This window comes from Gymnoscopelus microlampas, assembly GCF_963454915.1.
Source record: "Gymnoscopelus microlampas genome assembly, chromosome: 13".
NCBI classification, from domain to species: domain Eukaryota; kingdom Metazoa; phylum Chordata; class Actinopteri; order Myctophiformes; family Myctophidae; genus Gymnoscopelus; species Gymnoscopelus microlampas.
The window spans coordinates 1,033,805-1,059,288 of record NC_139950.1 but is presented as its reverse complement, the minus strand read 5'-3'; the positions used below and the strand labels follow the sequence as shown (position 1 = coordinate 1,059,288).

Genomic DNA, 25,484 nt, shown 5'->3' with positions numbered 1-25,484 from the left:
ACAAGTAGCGCCATGACATCTCATCCATACGCTGTCCACTGGCGCCACCTTGTGGTTGACATGTAACATATTTTATCCGGGGGTTTCAGCTCCTTCCTCCTCCTCCTCCTCCTCCTCCTCCACATATCCAGCTGAGGGACAGACAGACAGAGAGAGGCAGCAGAGCAGCTCGTCCCCGGCCGTGCGTGTATCGGTTTTAGCACAGGGAGAGAACGGAGGAGGAATATTCATGGAGGATCCGTGACTCCTGTGTTTACCGTGAAGGAGGAGGAGGAGGAGACCTTACTGCAAAGCGGGGGGTAAGAGAATAGAATGATGAAACTAATCCTAGCATATTATTTCTGCCTCTCATTTTGATTGAGACACACACGCACATAAGTATAAGTTGTGTTGTGTGTCCGTAACGTTCTCTGGACACAGTGGTAGCTATACCCGCTTTCAGACACGTTTCTAAGTCTAGAATAGAATAGATAGGTGTTGTGGTGACTTTAGTGACTTTGTTACAGTTTTAGCGTGTTGTTTTTTAACCCTTCCGACCTCCTCGTCGTCTCGAGCGTTTTGTTTCGGCTGCTCTGGTTGCCTGGTTCCCATGGTGAAGCTACACAAGCAAGCCAAGTGTGGCTGGCCAGCAAGTCATTCTGTGGGTTGCCAGGTCTGCTTATTATAAGCGACTTTTGGGCTTGTTTTTCTGTAAAGTTGATTGATTGATTTCATGCTTAAGTTCAATACAAAAGGGTGCTAAAGGATTAAACCCAAGGAAGCACTATGGCTTTTGTTTCCTTTGGGGTCCTGTGTATTCAATTCATTGAAACATTTAATGACAAACAATAAAACATCACATGAACGAGTAGTAATCAATAAGAAAAATATATACAGTAAGAAGAAAAATATGTACTGAAAAGAAGAAAAATATGTACAGTAAAGAAGAAAAATATGTACTGTAAAGAAGAAAAATATGTACAGTAAAGAAGCAAAATATGTACAGTTGGTAGTTGCGGGTTGTGGGTTTTTTGGGGGCTTGTTTTCTAAAGTGTAGTTGCTTATTTGGGCTTGCATATAGGTTTAAAATTAAAAGTGCTCATAATACAGTTGTTTCTTTTGGACTTGTTTTCATAGAGCTGGTTGCTTATTTCTCTCACACAATCTGGCAACACTGGTGTGTGTGTGTGTGTGTGTGTGTGTGTGTGTGTGTGTGTGTGTGTGTGTGTGTGTGTGTGTGTGTGTGTGTGTGTGTGTGTGTGTGTGTGTGTGTGCTTCTACATAGCAGCAACATGCTTTAAATGGGATATATATATATATATATATATATATATATATATATATATATATATATATATATATATATATATATATATATATATCCATATATATATATATATATATATATATATATATATATATATATATATATATATATATATATATATATATATATATATATATTAGCTAGTACATATGAGTAGCTAGTACATATGATACATTTAATTCATATGAGTGTTGATTATAGATACATGTTTATTGACATTGCATTTAGAAACAAACACCATTCTGTTCGGTGGTATTGCAACCCACTAAAAATAGTATAAGATATAGATGTTGGCTTGACGGCTTGTAAACGTAGGCGATAGTTATAAAGGGGGAGCAAGCATCGTATTGTAAGATATTAATACCAAATCATTGACAATAATGTACAATTGCAGCCTGAACAGTGGTATAGACTAAACGTAAATATTCTGGTACAACAGCATGACCCACATGCTGCATTGTTTACTATTTAATGCAGTTATTATTTTGCATAAGCACACGTGTCGTCTTTAAGATAAAACCTTTTTAGTAGGTAGACAAACTGGGCACCTGAGAAGTCTGGCCACCTCAATGATGTGAAATTGACTTTTTTCCCCCTTCCCAAAATATGAAAAAGTTTATGCCTTATTGACTGGCTATTACACAGGTGTTGTAGCAATTGTTGAAATAGGCTCTATTCACAGCAGCCATATTATGAAGACATTCACAGGTGTTACCAATGATACTAATGAAGGCTCTGTTCCATTCTGGTCAAACAGAGTCAGGGTGCTGATATTGTGCATGTTGGCCCACTGGAAACACCAGTGGGTCTACAGTTGGGGTCCAGGGACCCTCATGGGCTTCCAAATGGCCCCTTACATGTGTGTAACTCTGAGAGTGTACAACTTTGTACACTCTCAGAGTTATGGGGGTCGTGGAAACACTGTGCTACACTAATGATTAATATCACAATATAGAGCTATTTAACTCTTATTTTAACAACAAAATATCACTTACCCTACCTTTAAATGAACACTAAGGATTTTTGATTATTTTAATAAGAGTAGCAGTCCCAGAGTTACAGATCCTCTATAATGGGGGTCCGCGGCCTAATGACTATCAAAGTGGGGGGTCCTTGAAATGAAAAGGGTTGAGAATCATCGCAGTACAGTGTCAGTACAAAGCAGGGCAGGAATGTCATGGAGAACATGAAGGCCATGGCAGCCTTCTGCCCTTCAACAAAATGATATACCATAAGGCCACAGTATTGCCTGCCTTGATGCCTTGACCATGTTCTCTTTAGCTTCTTTCCTGTCAGTATGGTTCTCAGACACCCCAATGTCTTGTTGGGATTCCAAATTCTGAAATAAAAAGCTGTATTTATGTATTTTGCTGATACTTATTTTAAATGAAATCGTCCTTAACCCTTGAATTCAATTCACTGAAACCATTGTTCTATTTGATGGCCTTGCTGCCCCGGCATTTGGCATCAAAATGCACTACACCAAAGACCTTGTGGCCTTGCCCCTGAAAACGATGAAATTCCAGGCCTTGTACAAAGACAGAAACAGTATCATCACTACAGTGTTGTCCTCACAATGTACTATGTTCACAGTTATTAGTCTATGGGCCGAGCGGCACTAAGGAAGAGTGGGCACCTTGATTTTTTTAGGATTTTTAACGTTTTTAACTCCGATCTGAGCTTCTGGGGGTCCCTGGAACAACATATTTTGAGATGGGGGGTCCGCGGCCAAATACATATCATTTTGGGTGTCCTTGACATGAAAAAAGTTTGAGAACCACTGATTATAGCAAAATCAAAAAGTACAAAAAAATATATATATGTTAGGATTTAGAAGACATTTGTATTTAAAAATGTTTGCTTTAAAAAAAAATATATATATATGTATATATTCAAAGATTTGCACACATTTTCATTTTTTTTCAAAAATAGTAGATATACAAGTGCAGCGCTATGAGCTTGTAGATCTGCTATGTTGTTTGAATAGTTATTTGAATAGCCAAATAAATCTAAAAACAACAGATTCTTTACCAGTCTAAATGGGTTAATAGCTTGATGTGATCAGTTTTAGTGGTGTCTGTAGTTGTATGAGAGGTTATGTTGAATAGCAGCCTTGCCGTTCTGTAAATTAAAAACTCTGTTAATGTTCTACACGGCTACGTGTTGGCATTCCAACACAGTGTGAGAGACAGAAGAGACAGAGAGACAGAAGAAATGCCAGTACAGACAGACAGGCAGACAGGCAGACAGACAGACAGACAGACAGACAGACAGACAGACAGACAGACAGTAGTGATGTTTTATAGTATAACAAATAGACAGTTAATATTGATGTGCTTCAAGTCATTGGTTCTCAAAGTGACCCCCATGGGTCCCTATGTAACTTTATCACCCAATTGTGAGAAATAGCACCTTCAATAGCTGCAATATAATGTATACAATTGGGGTGGTTGTATTCGGTCTCCCTGCTCTTCTATTGAGACATTTAGATCACGTGTCTAGGTGAGACATGACCTTTGACACACATTTTGACCTGAAGGTTGTTCAACGTATCCCCTGAGCAAGCAGGCATGCTCTATTAGCTCTAAGGTACAAAAGGAAAGTTACATATGCAGCTTTACTCTGATAGGCTCTGTGCACAGCAGCCATATTATCACTTCCTTCACAGGTGTTACCAATGATCATGAAGGCTCTGTTCCATTTAGTGTAGCACAGTGGTTTCCACGACCCCCATAACAATGAGAGTGTACAAATGGAACCAAATGGACCCGTACACTCTCAGAGTTACACATCTGTAAGGGGCCGTTTGGAAGCCCATGAGGGTCCCTGGACCCCAACTGTAGACCCACTGGTGTAACAGAGTGTTTCCAGTGAGCCAACATGCACAATATCAGCCCCCTGACTCTGTTTGACCAGAATGGAACAGAGCCTTCATTAGTATCATTGGTAACACCTGTGAATGTCTTCATAATATGGCTGCTGTGAATAGAGCCTATCAAACAACTAAGCTCTTCTCTTATGGGAGTCTCTGGCACTAACTATGTTCAAATGGGGAGTAGTCTAATGCCTATCCATTGTGGGTCCTTGGCATGAAAACGGTTGTGAACCACTGCGTGCTTTACAGCAGTGGTTTTCAACCAGTGGTCCGGGGACCACCAGTGGTCCTTGAGGGAGTGCCGCGCTATGAGCTTGTAGATCTGCTATTTTTGAGAAACCTTGAAAAAAATATGCATGTCTTTGAATATTTGTATTTTCTTAAAAGCAAAGATTAACTGATATCTTTGCTTCTGGTGGTCCCTGGCACAAAACATTTTCAAATGGGGGTCCGCGGCCAAATGTATATCAATTTAGGGGTCCTTGGCATGAAAAAGGTTGAAAACCCACGGCTTTACAGTATGTACAGTAACAGGAGGAGGACAGTGTTTGAAAGCTCTGTAGCAGATTGGATTTGGTCGCACAGCTGCTGATGAAATTTAAATCTTCACACTTAGGCTGTAACAATTAATACCCTGGCCACACACACACGCACACACACACACACGCACACACTCGCACAGACAGACACTCACACAGACACACGCACCCACCCACACATTCAACTGCACACACGGTACTCGTTGTTTGTCTTGTCTTACAGTATGTTTGATTACTATGTTTAACTTACTACTTGTTTATTATTTTAGGTGAGAACCTTGTTTAAAGGGATAGTTCACCCACCCAAATAATGTTTTCCTATCGATTAGTCACCCCATGGAGACTTGAATTCATGGATATTTTATATTTTTGCCGCATTCCTAAGCCAATAATGATGATGACCATCGGACCGGTAGACAGCGGTTCCGGTAGGAGACACAAAGGAGACTCTTTGTGTCTCCTACCGGAACCGCTGCCGGTCATTAAATGATTGACTTAGGAATGCCACAAAAACAAAAGAATATCCATGAATTCAAGTCTCCATGGGGTGAGTCTAATCGATAGAAAAAAAGTCATTTTGGGGGTGAACTATCCCTTTAAGCACTATATTGTGCAAATAAATGATGATGACCCTCTTTTATGGGGGGGGTTTATCAACTACTGTAAATCCTGTAAAACTGTCATATTCCCTTGCGTCATCATGGTTTGGTGACCTGCCTCTGGATAAAATACGGTGGCATACCTGTTGACTGTTCCGGTTCATTTTTACATAGTGTTTTTTCTTTTTTTATTGTCTCAGAGTACTTTTACTTTTGGTACTTTAAGTACATTTTGATACCAATACGTTTGTACTTTTACTCTAGGTACATTTTGAATTCCGGACGTTTACTTGTAACAGAGTGCTTCGACATTGCATTGCAGTATTGATACTTTTACTTAAGTAAAACAGTTGAGTACTTTTTTCCATCACTGCAAGTGGGCCAGTAAAGCTAATCGGTGAGTCTCAACTCAATCTGTCAGTTCTAATGCTCCTCACAGCTGCCACGTAAAGCCAGTTCTATCTCTCTACACACTGTTCCATCCGTCTTCACACAGTGTGTATTTCAACTCCTCCTCCACTCTGGTCAGCTGATTTCTGGCCCCGAGGTGGAGAAATAAACAAAGTATAAATTCCTTTGTACCTGCAGCCACTGCACTATACTTAACAAAGATAACACCAGAGCATGTAATGTACCTCGCCTGGGCAGTGGGCACGGCACTTCAGCTCTGAGTAGGTCAGCGTATATTTCCCTCTGTGTGTGTGTGTGTGTGTGTGTGTGTGTGTGTGTGTGTGTAAAAAACACTGTTAGGACATTCCTCCTCATAGTAGGGCTGGGCGATATGACGATTTCAGACGTTTGCGTCTAGAAAGGTTTATGAATGATTGATGAACACTTGAACCCCAGCATCTCTATTGGGTGCAGTACGTTAGTCCGACAGCGCATTCCTCCGACAGCGCAGCGCTCCAACGTTTCCAATACTAAACCCGAACCAAACCCGCACCCTAACCCTAACCGCACGCGGATGCCACATAGTCGGAGAAAAGGTCTGTCGGATTAACGCATGCCTCCCATCTCTATTCTGGGGGCGAACATTTGCCAAATATAGCAGATCTACAAGCTCTCAACGCAAAGAGATTTGGTGACAGGAAAAAGTACAGTAAACTGTCCGTTTCACTATGACTAGAGGGTTAAAGCGGCACTGTGTAACTTTTTTTTTTAATGAATAAAATATAATTTTGTCCAATCTGTATGGTAGAATATGTTAATACAATGTAACTTATACAATTGGGGTGGTTGTATTTGGTCTCCCTGCTCTTCTATTGAGACATTTAGATTGTGTCAAAGAAAGGTCAGGTCTCACCTAGACACAGGATCTGACTCAAAGTTTGACCTGAAGGTCAAGATTCAATTTATCCCCTGAGCAAGCAGGCAGGCTCTATTATCTCAAGTCTCAGGTATAAAAAAAAAAGAAATCAGCACTTGCGCAGGAAACCGGGTTCAAATTCGGGGTAGAAGAGGAAAGGTACATAGTGCTAGCCTGGTAAACCCAGCCTCCGGAAATATCATTTGTATTTGATTTCAGGAGTTGGTCTGGCATGAAAGTCTGTTTGGCTTTTCGGCTGTGGGCGGTAGCTGGGCGGGAGTAGTACCGTTGACTGACAACCCCTTCAGCCAATCAGCAGTTCGTTCCACCACCACCACCACCACAGAGCAACGTGACGCAAGGGAACCTTTGATAGGGCCATGCCGAAAATAGGTTGCTTTATACAGATACATGAGTGTCACTGCCCGCCCCAGGACCAGACATGCCGGTTTGCTGATTTAAAAAAAAAAATAGGCTCTTTCATGATTAATTGACCACATATATGAAGTTAAACAACTAAATGCTATCCGAAAAATATCTTAAAAGTAAATTCCGTGCCACAAAAAAGAAGTTTGAGAGCGTTTTGAAACAGCGGACAAAACAGCGGAGAGAGTTTCAATGGCCGCCGTTTGTTTGCGCTCAGCTGCACTCGGGTTCACTCGGGTTCCACCTGATTGGCCAACGTGCGCTGTCACTCACAGAACAATGAGCGAGGACGCTGATAGGCTAGTCCATTTTGCGGACGACGCAGAAACGCCCAGATAAGCTCGCAGGCCAGACCCAATTCCTGAAATAAAATACAAATGAGATTTCCATAAATAGTAACAATACCTGTTCATGACCCGCTCTGACTGTAACAATGAAACGTGTTCGTTCCTCACCTTTTTAGGTTGTGGGCGGAGCCTGGGCGGCGTGATGATGGAGGAGGCGGGGGAGGAGGTGGAGGAGGAGGAGCAGAGCCGCTACGTGGCGCAGCTGAAGGCGGAGTTTGACAGCTGTGACACCACGGCCACGGGCTTCCTGGACAAAGAGGAGCTGACGGCGCTTTGTCAAAAGCTGCACCTGGACGCTCACCTGCCCCTCCTGCTGGACACTCTGCTGGGACCGCGGCACTACGCTAGGGTAGGAGACACTGTAAACTAGGGGGTGTGCCGATATATCGATATATCGTCCCGCGATATATCGCGATACGTTTTCTTGACAATATGTATCGTTTTGGCGTTTTTGCAATAATAATAATGCAATAACATAAGTATTTGTTTGCATTTGCTTTGTTTCCCCCCCATATATTTTCAGAACCCCCCCCCCCCCCGCATATATTTTCATAATAAAAAAGTGCCATATATCGTATCGTATCGATATCGTGAGCCCAATATCGTGTATCGTATCGTATAGTGTATCGTATCGTAAAATAGCAGATCTACACGCTCACGATGCGGCGCCTAAATATATATAGAGCTTAAGTGGCTACTGTATGTTTAGTGCTAAAAATCTAAATCTAAAAAGTAACTAGTATCTAAAGTTTAGAAATAATTGTAGTGGAGTGAAAGTACAATATTTGCCTCTGAGATGTAGTGGAGTAGAAGTAAAAGTACAGAAAATTGGAAATACTCCACTAAAGTAAAAAATACCTTAAAAGTGTACTTAATTACAGTACTTGAGTAAATGTACTCAGTTACTTTACACCACTGCTGTTGAGCAAGGCACTTTAGCTCTTTTTTTCCCAACGTCGGACCAGCTCAGTGGCCTAGTGGTTAGAGTGTCCGCCCGCAAGATAGGAAGGTCAGGGTTCAATCCCCGCCGGATAATATGAAAGCCTATTTTTTTTAAAAGGTACCCATTAAATGCCTCCCAGCATCAAGGTTTGGATTGTGGGGGGTAAGTCCCTGCGGCTTACTAGTGTCATGTCCGTGCACCAGCTTTTGCCACCGGGGCGTAGTTCTTTCGCTCTACATTAGAAAAGTTGGGTACGGTGGACGACGTTGTGACATTCTGATACAGCCCTAATACTCTATCTCAGCACCAGCCTCAATAGGCTCTATTCACAGCAGCCATATTATGAAGACATTCACAGGTGTTACCAATGATACTAATGAAGGCTCTGTTCCATTCTGGTCAAACAGAGTCAGGGTGCTGATATTGTGCATGTTGGCCCACTGGAAACACTCTGTTACACCAGTGGGTCAACAGTCGGGGTCCAGGGACCCTCATGGGCTTTCAAATGGCCCCTTTAATACGGGTGTGCGGGTCCATTTGGTTCCATTTGTACACTCTCAGAGTTATGGGGGTCGTGGAAACCATTGTGCTACACTAAATGGAACAGAGCCTTCATTAGTATCATTGGTAACGCCTGTGAAGGAAGTGATAATATGGCTGCTGTGCATAGAGCCTATAGCTTGTCTCGTTAATCACTAGACTCCCAACCCACACCTCCAGGTTTCGACTCTCGCTAGAGACACTACCTTTTCCCATAACTGCGGACTACTTTTTTTTCACCGTTTTCATCGTTTTGGACGTTGCGACGGAGGGGCACAGTCGCAACTTTCAGCTCGGCAACTTGCTGAACGCTGGTGCTTCTCGTGGCTCAAGCTCGCTTGAGCCTACTTAGCCCCGTCCAAGTTACGTACCGATAGGCACAGAATCGTAAATTACCCCCCCCCCCCCCCTTAATACAACTAGGTGGGAAAGCAGGGCTCGCGTCATGTCCAGGGGGTGTACTTTGTGGCGCCCATAGCTGAGTGGTTAGGGCCATAGCTGAGTGGTCAGGCGACCTGGTTGTCCCAGGGTTGATTCCAGGCCAGCAATGTGTCAACGTGTGTCCCTGAGCAAGACTCTTAAGCCCTTAATTGTTCCCAGAGCGCCGTAGAATGGCTGCTCACTGCTCCTGGTAGTTATAGGATGGGTTAATGCAGAGGACAAATCTCACGTATGTGCTATACAGTGTAAAAAAAAAAACACTCCAACCAAATGATTATTATTACTTTCTACATCATGCTGCCACACGCTACAGAAACAGGAGTTCCTGACCTACAGTTTGGGCCACATGGCTCGGGAACCGTTGTTTTCCAACGTTACTTACTTTATTTGATTTATATAGGCATCTCCTATATCAGCCTTAAAAATGCAATTTCGGTATCAAACCGATATCAAAATAATATGTCGGTTTAATGTTTGATTTGATTATAATTTATTATTTATGTTTATTTTTGGAACACAGTTCTTAAATGACGCGATGCTAAGGTTTATCAATGGGATTTTCAATAGAAATAATACTTCTGTGACCCAGGGGGTAGCGGGAGTGATGTCGGTGGTTATTAAGCAAGGCACTTGGCTGTTTACTGACATGTAAACAAAGGCGTGTGTCGTTGTGTGTTTTTAACATGTAATGAACAATGCGCGTTGTGTGTTTGTAACGTGTAATACACGCGTGTGTGTATGTTGTGCGTTGTTGTAGGTGAATTTCGAGGAGTTCAAGGAGGGCTTCGTGGCGGTGCTGTCGCGCTCTCTGGACTTCAGCACGTCAGAGGAGGAGAGCAGCTATCTGGAACCAGGTATGTGCTGGCAGCCATCGCATGTTTAGAGCCGTCACCATTATATCATTTTGGAACATACGAAGCACATTACCCTACCAGCGGTGTAAAGTATCTAAGTACATGTACTCAAGTACACTCGAGAGGATGTTTTACTTTACTGGAGTATTTCCCATTTGCAATACTTTTACTTCTATTCCACTACATCTCAAGAGGCAAATATTGTACTTTTACTCCACTACAATTATTTGACAGCTTTAGTTACTAGTTACTTTGCATGTTTACATTATTATCACAAAACATACATTAACCACTTCAGCCCTATATATATTTCGGCCATTTGAAAATATCCGATCTACAAGCTCACAATGCGTCGCGATGCGACGCATTGTGAGCTTGTAGATCGGCTATTTTCGAAAGATTTTTGTACATTTTGAACTTGTGAAATGGGACATTTTGCGCAGTGAATACTTTTACTTTTGGTACTTTAAGTATACATTTTGATACCAATACTTTTGTACTTTTACTCAAGTACATTTTGAATACCTTGCTTTTACTTGTAACAGAGTTACTTCCTTTATTATTTATTACACAGCAGTATCGATACTTTTACCTTAGTAAAAAGAAAATAGTAGTTTTTCCACCGCTGTACACTACACAGCAATCAGCAACATAGTAACAACAACATTAACCCAGAACCGGAAGTTTACTATCAAGCCCCGCTCTTAAAGGCACAAGCCCTATTTGGCGAATGTCTCTCATAGTCTGCCGATGTGGGTCACCACAACGTAATACAAAGTTACATGTCTGCCTGGCTTTTAGGCGCAGTAAACAAAAGTTGCACACGGCAGATATGCCAAATATAAGTTAAATATACAAAGACACGACGGACATAGGCTATTTAATAACTTTATACTTTCAACATGTTTCACAAGTAGTGGAACTGTCAGGCAAACAGAGGAGGGAGCGCACACCTGTGTTGATGAGGTGCTGGCCACAGCAGGTAACAGTGTCGACAAAGGATGAGGCGGCGCAGCTCTTAGCCACGATGCAAAACGTTTTATTTAAAAGGAACACAACGTTTCGACAGTGAAGTCTTCCTCAGGGTTTAACAGAGAATGAATGCACACATCACTTATAAAGGGCCTGGGACAAAGGAACTCATTACACGGGAGTGTCCTCAATCTACCCATCAGCATGGGTGGGGTGGAAAATTACCCATTACTGACCAGTGGCCAACACACTATTTTTGTATGACAGTGAATTGTGCATGTTTCATCATTTCATTATTCATACTTAAATATTGAATATAAAAAATATTGAATATTAAATATACAACAACAATATACACCAAAATACATATTTCTGGGATGCTCTGAGACGTAAATATATGGTAACACAACCAACAATAGGAGACAGAAAAACAAACTGGATCAAGAACTCTCCATACTACAGGAGGGGGTAGTTACCAGAACTCAATTGTGAAGAGTAGAGCTCTTGGACAAGAGACGGCACAAGGAAAAAAAACACCACTGTCTGTCTGTTTGACACATTTGGGTCAATTAAATATAGTAAACCCTGAAACCCTGGCCTGTTACACCATGAGGAAGACTTTACTGTCGAAACGTTGGTTTCCTTTTAACCCATGAAGACCTGGAACGCATCTGTGGCATTTTTTGATTTTAGCCAAAAATCATTATTTTACACTTTGGCTATCCAAAAATAGCAGATATACAAGCTCGTAGCGCGGCACTCTGCTATTTTTGAAAAATCGTGAAAATGTGTGCAAATCTTTGAACACATATATATTCTTTTAAAGCGAACATTTTAACTCAAATCTTTGCTTCTAGGGGGGTCCCTGGAACAAATTATTTTGAGATGGGGTCGGTGGCCAAATACATATAAGTTGGGGATCCATGACATGAACAAGTTTGAGCACCACTGATATAGAAACATAGGTTTTTCAGAAAACCGTTCGAATCGGCTTCAGGTCTTAATCGGTTAAATATATATTTTTTGCATTGTGGCTAACAGCTGCGCGGCCTCATCCTTTTATGCACAAATAGTGGAACTAGCATATCTACAAGCTCACAACGTGTCACATTGTGAGAGTGTAGATCTGCTATTTACACTCTTTTTGGAAAATGATTGTGATTATCTCCAATAATTGAGCAGTTATCTGGAAGGCGATTATGTAATAACTGTGTCATGTCCATCACGTGAGTTGAGTGTATTTATGTGCTTAGAGTATTTCTCAATCCGTGGCCCACGGACCACTAGCGGTCCCTGCCTCACAATGTGTCGCGAATGTGCAACACAAGTACTGTACTTAAGTAAATCTTTTAGGTATTTTTACTCTACTGGAGTATTTCCAATTTTCTGTACTTTTACTTCTACTCCACTACATCTCAGTGGCAAATGTTGTACTTTTACTCCACTACAATTATTTGAAAAATGTAGTTACTAGTTACTTTGCAGATACAACTTATTACATTATAAAACATACATGAACCACTTTAGCCCTATTTTATACCTAGGCTATTTGAAAATAGCCGATCTACAAGCTCACAATGCGTCGCGATGCGTTGTGAGCTTGTAGATCTGCTATTTTCAAATATTTTAATACCAATACAAGTACATTTTAATACCAATACTTTTGTACTTTTACTCAAGTACATTTTGAATTCCGGACTTTTACTTGCAACGGACTACTTCTACATTGCAGTATTGATACTTTTACTTAAGTAAAACATTTGAGTACTTTTCCCACCACTGATTGTGAACTTGTAGATTTGGTATTTTTTCCATATTTTGTTTTTTTTCTACGTTTTTTTTTTAAAGACGGGTCTCCTCCCTTTAGGGTTGGGTTCTGGCTCTAATGGAAACAAAGAAAACATCACACAACTCTCACAGGTTCTGGAAATGTCTCAGGTTCATGTACATTGCTGGGTTAAAAACCATAACCATATGAACCCAATCCACATGGTTATGCTTTCAGTGGATGTGAAATGTGAGACGTGGTCCATCTTAAACACAACCTACAGTATGAATTGTACAACATGTAATGGGAACTTAGTTGCTGGCTCGCTCGTCCTTCCTTCCTTGCAATCCTTTACAAAACACAACTATTCGTGGAGCCAAAGGTGGGGTTCTGGGCCTGTTCTGGAGACTGACGCTCTGACCACAATTGCAAACAGACAGCCCGGGGTAAATGTAGGGCAGTGAGCAGCACACAACCAGCACAGTCACCAGAGTGAGTGAGTGAGTGAGTGAGTGAGTGAGTGTGTGTGTGTGTGTGTGTGTGTGTGTGTGTGTGTGTGTGTGTGTGTGTGTGTGTGTGTGTGTGTGTGTGTGTGTGTGTGTGTGTGTGTGTGTGTGTGTGTGTGTGTGTGTGTGTGTGTGTGTGTGCGCGCGCGCAGTGGTGGAAAGTAAAAGTATCAATACTGCAATGTAGAAGTATTCTATCTGTTACAAGTAAAAGTCCAGAATTCATAATTTATTGGTATCAAAATGTACTTAAAGTACCAAAAGTAAAAGTACTAAAATATTTGAAAATAGCCTAAAATAGGGCTAAAGTGGTTAATGTATGTTTTATAACGTAATCATTTATATCTGCAAAGTAACTAGTAACTAAAGTTTTCAACTAATTGTAGTGGAGTAAAAGTACAATATTTGCCTCTTGAGATGTAGTGGAGTAGAAGTAAAACGCGCGCGTGCGTGCGTGCGTGCGTGCGTGCGTGCGTGCGTGCGTGCGTGCGTGCGTGCGTGCGTGCGTGCGTGTGTGTGCATGCGTGTGTGTGTGTGCGTGAGCCAGAAATCATCAAGCGTCATGGTAAATTAGAGGTTAGCCAAAAGTCTGTCAGTGAAGAATGCGGCTACAGTGAGGTCTGTCACTGTAAATAGGATTGCGTCTGGGAATTACATCCTTCCCGCATTCAAACTAGAGAGAGGAAGGGGTGTAGCAGCGGCTCAAAACGAGACGGCACTGGTACTTGGACCTTCATCTGACCGTGGAGTCCAGATACGTACACATATCACCTGATATAGCAGACTAGAATTATGTGTCTGTTTGTCCTAGATCAGGGGTGGGCAACTTTGGTGATGGACAGGGCCACTTTAGGGCCACTTTATTTCCACACTCACTCCAGAGGGACATAGGGGTGTGCCGATACACTAATTTCACGAAACGATACGATATTGGGCTCACAACATCGATACGATATATGGCACTTTTTTTAATATGAAAATATACGGGGGGGGGGGGGAAGCAAATGCAATCAAACACTTCTGTTTTTACATTATTATTATTGCAATTATTATTTTTGTTTTTCAAAACATTCCCCCCCCTCCAAACGATACATATCGCCACGAAAACGTATCGCGATATTTCGCGGGACGATATATCGGCACACCCCTAGAGGAACACAATGCATATACTGACAGACACGTCTTATATCTGTATTTTAACTTTAATTAATGCCGTACTTCACCATTCTATGTCACACAAAAGTAGCAAAAATAGCAGATCTACAAGCTCAAAACGCATCGCAGTGCAACGCGTTTTGAGCTTGTAGATCTGCTATTTTGGAATTGGAATCCTGATATATATTTCTGCTATTTAGAATCCTGAAAAGTAACATTTAGATCTAAAATAGATCTAAAAATGACGCACAGATGCAATCCCGGTCTTAAACACCGAACTCCGAACACCATTTGGAGAAAGTCGTAACATAACGGTTACATGGACTATCATAGATACACAGATCAGGTCAGAATGGATGAAATAAATCTATGACAGTCTTGATCCAAGGTTAATGTACTCCCAGATCCGTTTTATGATGATGCCCTCATTCACCACCGGATTCTGTTACTTACACAGTTCATGAAGAAATGCTGAATCAAGAGTCAGTGCATCGATTAAACTCTCATCACGCTCGCGCATCCCAGCTGGCCTAGTAGTCAGATCCTACACTGTCTCCCTCTCAGCTGTCCTACTGTCTGTCTCTCCTACGCTGCCTGTCTCTCAGCTTTCGTACTGTCTGTCTCTCCTACACTGTCTCCCTCTCAGCTGTCCTACTGCCTGTCTCTCCTACACTGTCTGTCTCTCAGCTTTCCTACTGTATGTCTCTCCTACACTGTCTGTCTCTCAGACTAAATTTTGTTTTAATCCATGTTATCTCTTCATTCTCTCTGTCTCTGTCTCTGTCTCTGTCTCTGTCTCTGTCTCTCTCTCTCTCTCTCTCTCTCTCTGTCTGTCTGTCTGTCTGTCTGTCTGTCTGTCTGTCTGTCTGTCTGTCTGTCTGTCTGTCTCTCTCTCTCTTTCTCTCTGCCCTTCTGTCTTTCTCTCTCTCTCTCTCTCTCTCTCTCTCTCTCTCTCTCTCTCTCTCTCTCTCTCTCTCTCTCTCTCTCTCTCTCTCTCTCCCTGTCTCTCTGTCTCTCCAGTGGTCCCAGAGGAGGAGAAACCAAAGTTTGTGAACGGAACCAAGCGCTACGGCCGGAGGTCGCGCCCCGATCGCCCCGGTGGCGAGCGGGGAACGGCCGGCTCCGAGGACTCGCCGCCGTACGGGACGGAAGCGGCCGACGACTCGTCTGCGTCGCCGCCCGGCGTCCGCAGGGCCAAGATCAGACGCTCCACCTCTCTGGAGAGTGTTGAGGTGAGAGAGGAGGAAAGGGAAGGGAGGAAGGAAGCATTTGTGTGTGTGTGTGTGTGTGTGTGTGTGTGTGTGTGTGTGTGTGTGTGTGTGTGTGTGTGTGTGTGTGTGTGTGTGTGTGTGTGTGTGTGTGTGTGTGTGTGTGGTGCGTGTGCGTGTGCGCGCGTGCGCGTGCGAAGCAGTGGTATTCAAAGCGTATGTTTTACTTAAGTAAAAGTATCAATACTGCAATGTAGAAGTTCTCCGTTGTTCAAAATGTACCTGAGTAAAAGTACAAAAGTATTGGTATCAAAATGTACTTAAAGTACCAAAAGTAGTACAAAATGTTTGAAAATAGCAGATCCACAAGCTCACAATGCGTCGTGATGCGACACGTTGTGAGCTTGTAGATCTGCTATTTTCATATAGCCTAGGTATATATATATAGCCTAAAATGTAATATGTATTTGCAATGTAACTCGTAACTCAAGTTTTCAAATAATTGCAGTGGAGTAGCACAATATTTGCCTCTGAGATGTAGTGGAGTAGAAGTAAAAGTACAGAAAAGTGGAAATACTCCAGTAAAGTAAAAAAAACCTAAACATTTGACTTAAGTACAGTACTTGAGTAAATGTACTTAGTTACTTTACACCACTGGTGTGAAGCCATTATACATTTAGGCTATAAGTGTCAGCTCATTGTTTTTATATTTGGCAGCTTGGTTCATGTCCAGAGGCTGGTGGTCAGGGGGCTTGAGGATGATGGGGTTGTCCAAGTGTAAGGCAAAGCAGTTTGCACAAATACTGCTCAATCTCCTCCATTATAGGCAGTCGATCTATTTGGAGGAGAAGGTACCCCAGGGTTTCCGCTAGGCATTTTTTGGGCCGGCCACCATGGCCGGCAGGATTATATTTTACCGGCCAAAGAATACATTTACCGGCCATATATTATAATTAACGTCACATGCGCGTTTGCACTGCATACATGCACCCAACTGATCATTACACCTTGTTACGTTTGCTGCGCTTCTTTCCACTTTATCACAGCTACAATCTGTTCCTGTTTGTATAGATAACTAAATTATATGATCTACTATATCATGCAGAGATGTCGCTTGCCGAAAATGAAATTAATAAAGTGGGCATGAGTGAACTGCTGCGCAACGAATACCGCCCGCTTGCCCCAAAACAAACCCCCGTCGCCTGGTATTCCTAAACATATCAGTACAGTAAACAATGCCTAAACCTACTCACTCACTCACTCATCCCATGGCCTAGGGGGCCGTAGGGGTGTCATGGTGGATGCTTGGGCAGTCAGGGATCTCCAGCGCTCACGATCTTCTGCTGTGCGTAGCAGGGTTTGGAAGCTGCAGCCAGTCCATTCCTTGATGTTGTCCATCCAGGACTTTCTCTGCCTGCCTCTTCTCCGCTTCCCCTCCACTGTCCCCTGTAGGATGGTCTTTGACAGGGAGGTATGTCTTGTGACATGACCATACCAGGCCAGTTTGCGATGTTTTACTGTTGAGAGTAGGGGCTCCTGTTCTCCAGCATGGGTGGTGACTAACTGTCTAACATAATCATTTGTCCGGTGTTCTTTGTATGAAATATGTAGCATTCTTCTATAGCACTTGCTTTCAAAGGACTGTACCCTGCGCTCAGTGTCCGCTGTGAGTGTCCAGCTCTCACAGCCATAGAGTAGGGTGGAGAGTACAAGTGACTTGTAAAGTCTGACCTTCACTGAGAAGCTGATGGTGTTACTTTTCCAAATACTGGCCAGTCTCGTCATGGCTGATGTTGCAATGCCAATTCTTGCTTTTATCTCTTTTTGTGGAGCTGCCATCTTCACTCACATAGGACCCGAGGTACTTAAAGTCCTTTACTTCCTCCAGCGTCTGCCCGTTCATTGTGATCTTCGTTGGAGATACATGGTTGTGGCTGTTGACCAGGATCTTACTTTTCTCTGCACTTATCTCCATGCCATATGCTCTCGCCGCCTCTTCCAGTCTGGTGGTGAGTTCCTGGAGTTCGGCCTCGCTTTTCCCCATGAGGTCGATGTCGTCAGCGAAGCGGAGGTTGGAGATGGGTCTTCCTCCGATGGATATGGAGGTGTGGAATTCTTGGAGTGCTTCATCCATGATGTTTTCCAGAAAGATGTTAAATAGGACAGGGGAGAGGAGACAGCCTTGACAGACCCCAATAGATGTTTTAAAAGGTTCTCCCATGCTGTTGTTTATGAGAACTGCACTGCTTGAGTCCGTGTAGAGTGCTTGGATGACCTGTATGATGTTATTGTTGAAGTTGTAGTTTCTGAGCACCTGCCATAACCCTTCATGCCAGACACGGTCAAAGGCTTTTTTGAAGTCAATGAAGTTGTGGTACAGGTCGTGCTGGTGCTGAAGGTGCTTCTCAATCAGTAGCCTGACATTGAAGATCTGTTCAGTGGTGCTCCTTTTTGGTCTGAATCCTGCCTGTTCCTCTGCAAGAGTTTCCTCTGCCTTGCTCCTCAGTCTGTTCAAGATGATCCGCAGCATTACTTTGCTAGCGTGACAGATAAGGCTGATGGTTCTGTAGTTTTGGCACTGTCTTGAATTCCCTTTCTTGGGGATGGGGATAATTAGAGATTGGGTCCATTTTTGGGGCCACTGCTTGGTTTCCCATATCTTTTGGCAGATGTGTGTCAGTGCTATTATGCTTTCTTGCCCTCCATGCTTCCAAAGCTCTGCTGGGATGTTATCGATGCCTGGTGATTTGCCGATTTTTAGGCTCTTTACTGCCTCCTCTACTTCCACTTGCAGTATTGGTGCATCCTCGCATTCACTGCTAGACTTCATGGCATTGGTTAGTATGTTGGGGTCTGGTCTTATTGCAAAGTTGTATAGTTCGTGACAGTACTCTGTCCATCGATTGGTTATTGCTGCTTTCTCGGTTAATAGAGAGCCATGCTTGTCTTCTATTATTGTGGCTGTAGGTTGTTGCGTCCTAGTCAGTTGCTTTAGTGTTGTGTAGGCTGCTTTACTATTGCCCTGTCTTATCCCTGCATCTATGCTTGCACACTGTTCTGTGATCCACTTCTCTTTTGCTCCCCTCATCATCTTCCTGATGTTTTTGTTCACAGAGGTGTACTGTTTTGCTGACTCTGGGTCGTCCTTCTTTATCTTTTTTAAGGTCCTTCTAACGTCACATAGATCTAGGATGTCGTCAGTGACCCATGGTTTGTTTTTCTTCCTGTGCTTCCCTAGTACTTCAGTTGCTGTTTCTATAAGTGCTTTCTCCATATTATCTGTCAATTCATCAATGTCTTGAAGTAAGTTAAGTGTTGCAAATTTTCCTCCTATGTTTGCCTCGAATATTCTTGCGACTTGTGGATCTTTCAGTTTGTCTAGGCTAAATCTGACGCGTGGGTTATTGTGTTTCTTTTGTGTCTTCAGTTTAAGTTTCAGCGTCATCAGTACCATGTCGTGGTCACTTCCAATGTCCGCACCAGGAAACGTTCTGGTTTGGGCTTTGTTGATGCTTGACTTGAACCTTTGTGGAGTGAGTATGTAATCAATTTGGTTATGGGTCTTTCCATTTGGTGCATGCCATGTTGTTCTGCGGGAGATTTTATGTGGAAACAGCGTGTTGGCTACGGTGAGCTTATGGCTTCTAGCAAAGTCCAGAAGTCTCAGTCCTCTGTCATTCGTTTCACCTAGCCCAAACCGTCCTGCTGTTCCTCCCCAGTGCTCATATGCGTCTGTACCTATTTTGGCATTCCAGTCTCCTTGGATGACAAGAAAGTCCTTCTTGGGTGTTTCCTTGATGGTGTTCTCTAGCTCCTCATAAAAAGTTTCAACTACTTCATCGTCATAGTCTGTCGTTGGGGCATACACTTGAATGATGGTTATATTCAGGGGCCGCGCAGCGATCCGGATGCTGATGAGCCTGCTGGATATGGGCGTGCAGCTGATAACTGAATTGATTTTGTTTTTGTTGACAATAAAGCCAACTCCATGTTGGTGTCTGGAGTCCTCTCCGCTATACCATAGCTTGTGGCCTTCTTCTGTGGTTGTTTCACCACAGCTAGTCCACCTGACCTCAGCCAATCCAAGGATGTCCCACCTATATCTGTCTAGTTCATGGGTCAGTTCCCTCACTTTCCCACAGGCATACAGTGTGCGAACATTCCATGTCCCAATAATGGTGTCGTTATTTGGGAGGCTGAGTGTTGATCTTGATCTTGTCCCAGTAGTCAACTTGTCGCCCCCACCCTGGGGCAAGGCAGTGGGTAGCGCGGTCGTTATCGATGTTTTTCCGGGCCTCGACCGATCCGGCATGTAGATACTTGACTGTTTTTCCATCATGACATTTCATTAGGCAATTAAGCTTGGTGGTGCCTATCTCCTCTCCAAGCTCTTCACCAGGGGCCGTAGACCCCTGGCTACCCTTGTCTAGTTTAGCCTGCCGGTCGAAGCAGTTTGCCGTGGTGTGGCCGCAGAAATTCTGCTACTTGGAGCCATAGACAAGAGCTGGGTGTTGGTGAGGACCAGTAAGGTTTCAACCAGCACTATCAATAGCGCTGCGACCGTATTATCCTCAAAGGTAGTACCTCTCCCTTCCACCCCAGACACCACCATTGCAGCCTAAACCTAACCTTATTCCTAATCTTAACCTCAGTAGAACTATACCTAATCTTAAACCTATTTCTACCCTTATCATCCTCAGTAAAACAAATACAAGAACCGCTGGTCCGCCTGAAAAATGGGGGCGAGGGTGTTTTGGGGCGAGCTGTGACAGAGCCTTTCCATGCGCGACACCGTCGCCCAACTTTCACCACTTTATCCATTGCAGACAGACAGTCACTGTGCTTGTATAATATCCACAACCCACACGTGTTCGGGTCCCTTTATCGACAATTGGGTCCGGTTTGGTTCAGATTCTATCACCTCGGAAAATCCCGGTTCTGTTTATCAACACACGCGAGCGAACCACGCTGGCTGATGAGGAGGAGACACAGCTGTGTCTATCAGCTGTTTTGTGGCGTATCAAAAATAGCAGTCATACAAGCTCACAACGCAGCGGGTTGCAACGTGCTGTGAGCTTGTAGCTCTGATATTTTCAATGCGCGACACCATCGTACAACGAATAGGCGAATCTACTACTGCAGTGCGCAGCAGCAGCAGAGCAGGCTGTCGGGAATTAAACCACAGTCAGATCATGATAAAAACTTTAAATGATTATGATTTTAATGGTTGTTTGTAGCCAACTACTTTATCCAAATAATAATATCAATAATAGGCTTAAATGATAAAATAGCCTAATAACACCATTTTCCCAACCGGCCACGGTGGCCGGTGGTGTTTATAATTACCGGCCAATTAACACTTTTACCGGTCAATGGCCGGTAAATACCGGCTAACGGAATCCCTGAGGTACCCATCACTTTTTTCCCGGTGCTGGTAACATGGCAGACGGAAGTGTATGACCTGTGATGACTGTGTTGCTTACAACTCTGGACATTCTGGACTTGTTTGGATTCACGCACCGAGAGACATGTTATTTCGAGTCAGTGATGGAAAAAGTACTCAAATGTTTGTCTTAATTAAGATTATCAATACTGCAATATAGAAATACTCTGTTACAAGTAAAAGTCCGGAATTAAAAATGTACTTGAGTAAAAGTACAAAATTATTGGCATCGTAATGTACTTAAAGGGACTAGACCATGAATTTTAACTTTTTCTTCTTTTTTGTGTGTTTTTGGTCTCCCCTACCTCTCTTCTATCGCCAAAAATACCCCAGTTTGAACACTCAGGCTTTCACAGCAAATCTGGGGTTTTCTGTAAATTGGTCTCAAAACAGGCCACACTGATTTGGTACAATCCCTCCCGTTTTTCAGTTCCAACCCAAAAAAATTATATATATATATATATATATATATATATATATATAGAGAGAGAGAGAGAAGTTAGTTGGAATGAGTATATCTGAGGCTTGATTTAGGCTCAAACCTTTTGAAAAACGTTTAAAGGGACTACACCATGAATTAAAAAATATATATATATATATTTAATATCATATTGTTTATGTCCCTCAAAGTACCAAAAGTAAAACTATTCATTATGCAGAATGTCCCATTTCAAGTTTTCAAATGTATAAAAATCTTTTGAAAATAGCAGATCGGCTATTTTCAAATGGCCGAAATATATATAGGGCTGAAGTGGTTAATGTATGTTTTGTAATACTAATCCAAATCTACAAAGTAACTAGTAACTCAAGTTTTCAAATAATTGTAGTGGAGTAGAAGTACAAATATTTGTCTCTGAGATGTAGTGGAGTAGAAGTGAAAGTTTGCGTTGCCACAGCAAGTGTCAGAAACATAATAAAACAATTTAGGAAAGTATGTACAGTTGGAGGGGGTACAGCATTGTGTAAACAGAGCTATGTCACATTCGTAACTCGGAAAGACTGGCTTACGAAACCACTAATTTGCTGTTGGCAAGGTTACCCTGATATAGAGCTTTTTGAAACTAAAAGCATCAATCTTTCAGGATGGATTTTGCAGTCACTTTTGGGACAATTAGCAGCCTTTCCCCCGAAAAACAGTTTAAAATGGTGCACAAAAAGACTGTGTTTAAATGCAGTGGTGGAAGAAGTACTCAGATATTTTACTTAAGTAAAAGTAGCAATACCACAATAGAAACATACTCTGTTACAAGTAAAAGGCCTGTGTTCAGACTGCTACTTGAGTAAAAGTACAAAAGTATTGGCATCAAAATATGCTTTAAGTATCAAAAGTAAAAGTACTGAAATGTTTGAAAATAGCCGATCTACAAGCTCACAACGCGTCTCATCGCGACGCGTTGTGAGCTTGTAGATCTGCTATTTGTGAGCTTGTAGATCTGCTATTTGTGAGCTTGTAGATCTGCTATTTGAAGTAAAAGTACTGAAAACTGAAAATAAAACTAAGAAAACTCCAGTAAAGTAAAAAAGACCTCAAAGTTGTACTTAAGTACAGCACTTGAGTAAATGTACTTAGTTACTTTACACAACTATTTAAATGTAGTAGCCTCCCTCTGCACACTCTCTCTCTCTCTCTCTCTCTCTCTCTCTCTCTCTCTCTCTCTCTCTCTCTCTCTCTCTCTCTCTCTCTCTCTCCTCCGTCTCTCTCTCTCTCTGAGTGTGTGTGTGTGTGTGTGTGTGTGTGTGGCAGTGTGTTTACAGTGGAGTGGACAGTGTTGGATTGGATGGTTAACTGGAGACTGCCGGTCTCTCTGGTTCTTCTGGCAGAGAGCCTGCGACCGTTCATTCTGCGCAGCCTGAGAGAAAGCCCCAAAATTATCCCTCCAACCCCCCTCCCACCACACACACACACACACACACACACACACACACACCCCAAAACCCCCTCTCTCTCTCTCTCTCCATTCCTTCTTAAATCTACAAACCCCCGGGCCCTTGTTGAATGGACAGTATTGTTACTGGAGGGAACCTGGCTTAGATGTCAAACACATCCCGATTTGCCTGATTTATTTCATACTCGGTTTGCGCCGTCGGTCATCACCCACTCCGAATCTACAAGCCCTTATACGTCTCGTCGCCAGTGGTGTAAAGTAACTAAGTACATTTACTCAAGTACTGTACTTAAGTACAATTTTGAGGTACGTTTACTTTACTGGAGTATTTCCAATTTTCAATGCTTTTACTCCACTACATCTCTGAGGAAAATATTGTACTTTTACTCCACTACAATTACATGATAACTTTAGTTAGTAGTTACTTTGCAGAGATACATTATTATAGTATAAAACATACATTAACCACTTCAGCCCTGTTTTATGCATAGGCTATTTGAAAATAGCCGATCTACAAGCTACTCGAACGCGTTGTGAGCTTGTAGATCTGCTATTTTCAAACATTCAAGTACTTTTACTTTTGGTACTAGTATATTTTGATGCCGATACTTTTGTACTTTTACTCAAGTAACATTTTGAATTCCAGACTTTTACTTGTAACAGAGTGCTTCTACATTGCAGTATTGATACTTTTACTTAAGTGAAACATTTGAGTACTTTTTCCGCCACTGCTCGTCGCGCTGCAACGCGTCGCAGAGGGCTATTTTCGGCGCACAACACCCGGCGGCGCAACCAAAGTATAATGAAATGACCCTTTTTGGATTGGGTTCGGTGGTCTTTCTGGACTTGTCATGCCAAGTTGCGATGAATGGTGTGAGTGGCGCCACACGGAAAATCATGGACAATTATAATTAAGAAATTATGTGATAAACGGTTGACTGAATCTCACTGTAAAAACATAATTAATGCTGCGATCCGGAACTGATTATGGTCTGCCTACTCTTCCATTGAGACATTTAGACCATATGTAACGCCCGGGATTCGAACCCGGGTCTCCCACGTGGAAAGCCCACATCTTAAAGACGGGGTGCCGTGATTTTCAGTAAAACATAATCATCAGGTATTATGGTTATACTAGGAGGAAGATTTTTTTTCAAAAAAGTGTACAGAAAGTGTTAAAATTATGTTTTTATGTGGACACATAAAAACATATGTGCACCTCCTCCACCACCTTAGCACCACCCACCTGTCCTAGTCCCTCCTCCTCCTCATGCCCACACCTGTTGTGTTATGATAATGAGGGGGAGGGTATCATTTTACTGTGTCATTAAAGGGCTGTTTTTCTATTGGCATGTTTGACCCTCAAGGTTTCAGCCTCCAGGTAGAAACTCCAAATAGTCAGAGAAGACATAAAACACCATAAAAACACCACCAGGCGGCTTAATGAACCTCATAGACAAAACAGAAAAAGTGCAAAACCATGGCACCACCACTTTAACCACTAAGCCAAAGGGAATTCCCTATCGCTCGGGGGAGATATTAGGTTGTGAAGCACTCTGTTACACATAGACTGTAAAAAACATATGGACTGAGGGAGCAGTCTACAGACCTGTTTTTAAGCCACTTTTTCGGCAAATTCAAATCCACCATCTTGGAAAGCAACCGGAAACAACTGCTTTTGGCTGGAAGGGCAGGTGATTATACGGTAATAAAATCAAGTGTGAAGTTCGGTCAGATCCCTATTGTAATCAATGGCGTGGTAATTGTTCTGCAGCCAGCATGGTGGGGGAATAGCAAATAATTGTAGTGGAGGGAAAGTACAATATTTGCCTCTGAGATGTGGTGGAGTAAAAGTATTGGAAATTGGAGATACCCAAGTAAAGTACAAATACCTCAACATTGTACTTAAGTACAGTACTTGGGTACCTAGTTACTTTCCACCACTGGTAATCAGTGTGTGTGTGTGTGTGTGTGTGTGTGTGTGTGTGTGTGTGTGTGTGTGTGCGTGTGCGTGCGTGTGCGTGCGCGAGTGTGCGCTAGTGTGTGTGCTCTGCTGGCCTTCTCTGAAGGAAACGTAGCTGACTGGCATTTTATTTTCACGTTAGAAATGTTGCTTACAATTCCTTTGACAAGGAGATGGAAACATAGCCGGTGTGCTGGCTGGGTAGGTTTTCCTGTGCAGTGTCAGAGTTTTGCCCCCTATTCCGCTCCCAAATTACAGTGAAAGTTGTAGGCCTGTCACTCTTCGTCTTACTACATAATTGCCTAATAGTTAATCAGAATTTCTTTGCATAATCGCCATGTTTGAAAAAACATTCATACATTTTCAAACGTTTAAAACAAATTGTGAAAAAAGCTTGAATTTTGACT

At 42.5% G+C, this 25,484-nt stretch overlaps 1 protein-coding gene across 2 annotated transcripts in view; it reads left to right on the top strand.

The window, feature by feature from the left end:
• The first annotated feature begins 268 nt into the window (after positions 1-268).
• ninl (ninein-like) overlaps positions 269-25,484 on the top strand; it is a 115,814-nt gene continuing 90,598 nt past the window's right edge. For both annotated transcript variants that reach the window (XR_014602101.1, XM_084076483.1), the window contains exons 1-4: positions 269-299; positions 7,515-7,747; positions 10,080-10,176; positions 15,598-15,809. Coding sequence is in view for 1 of the 2 variants with exons in the window: in XM_084076483.1 (XP_083932609.1) it covers positions 7,541-7,747; positions 10,080-10,176; positions 15,598-15,809 (516 nt within the window). In the remaining variant the exon portion in view is untranslated. The remainder of the gene's footprint in view (positions 300-7,514; positions 7,748-10,079; positions 10,177-15,597; positions 15,810-25,484) is intronic.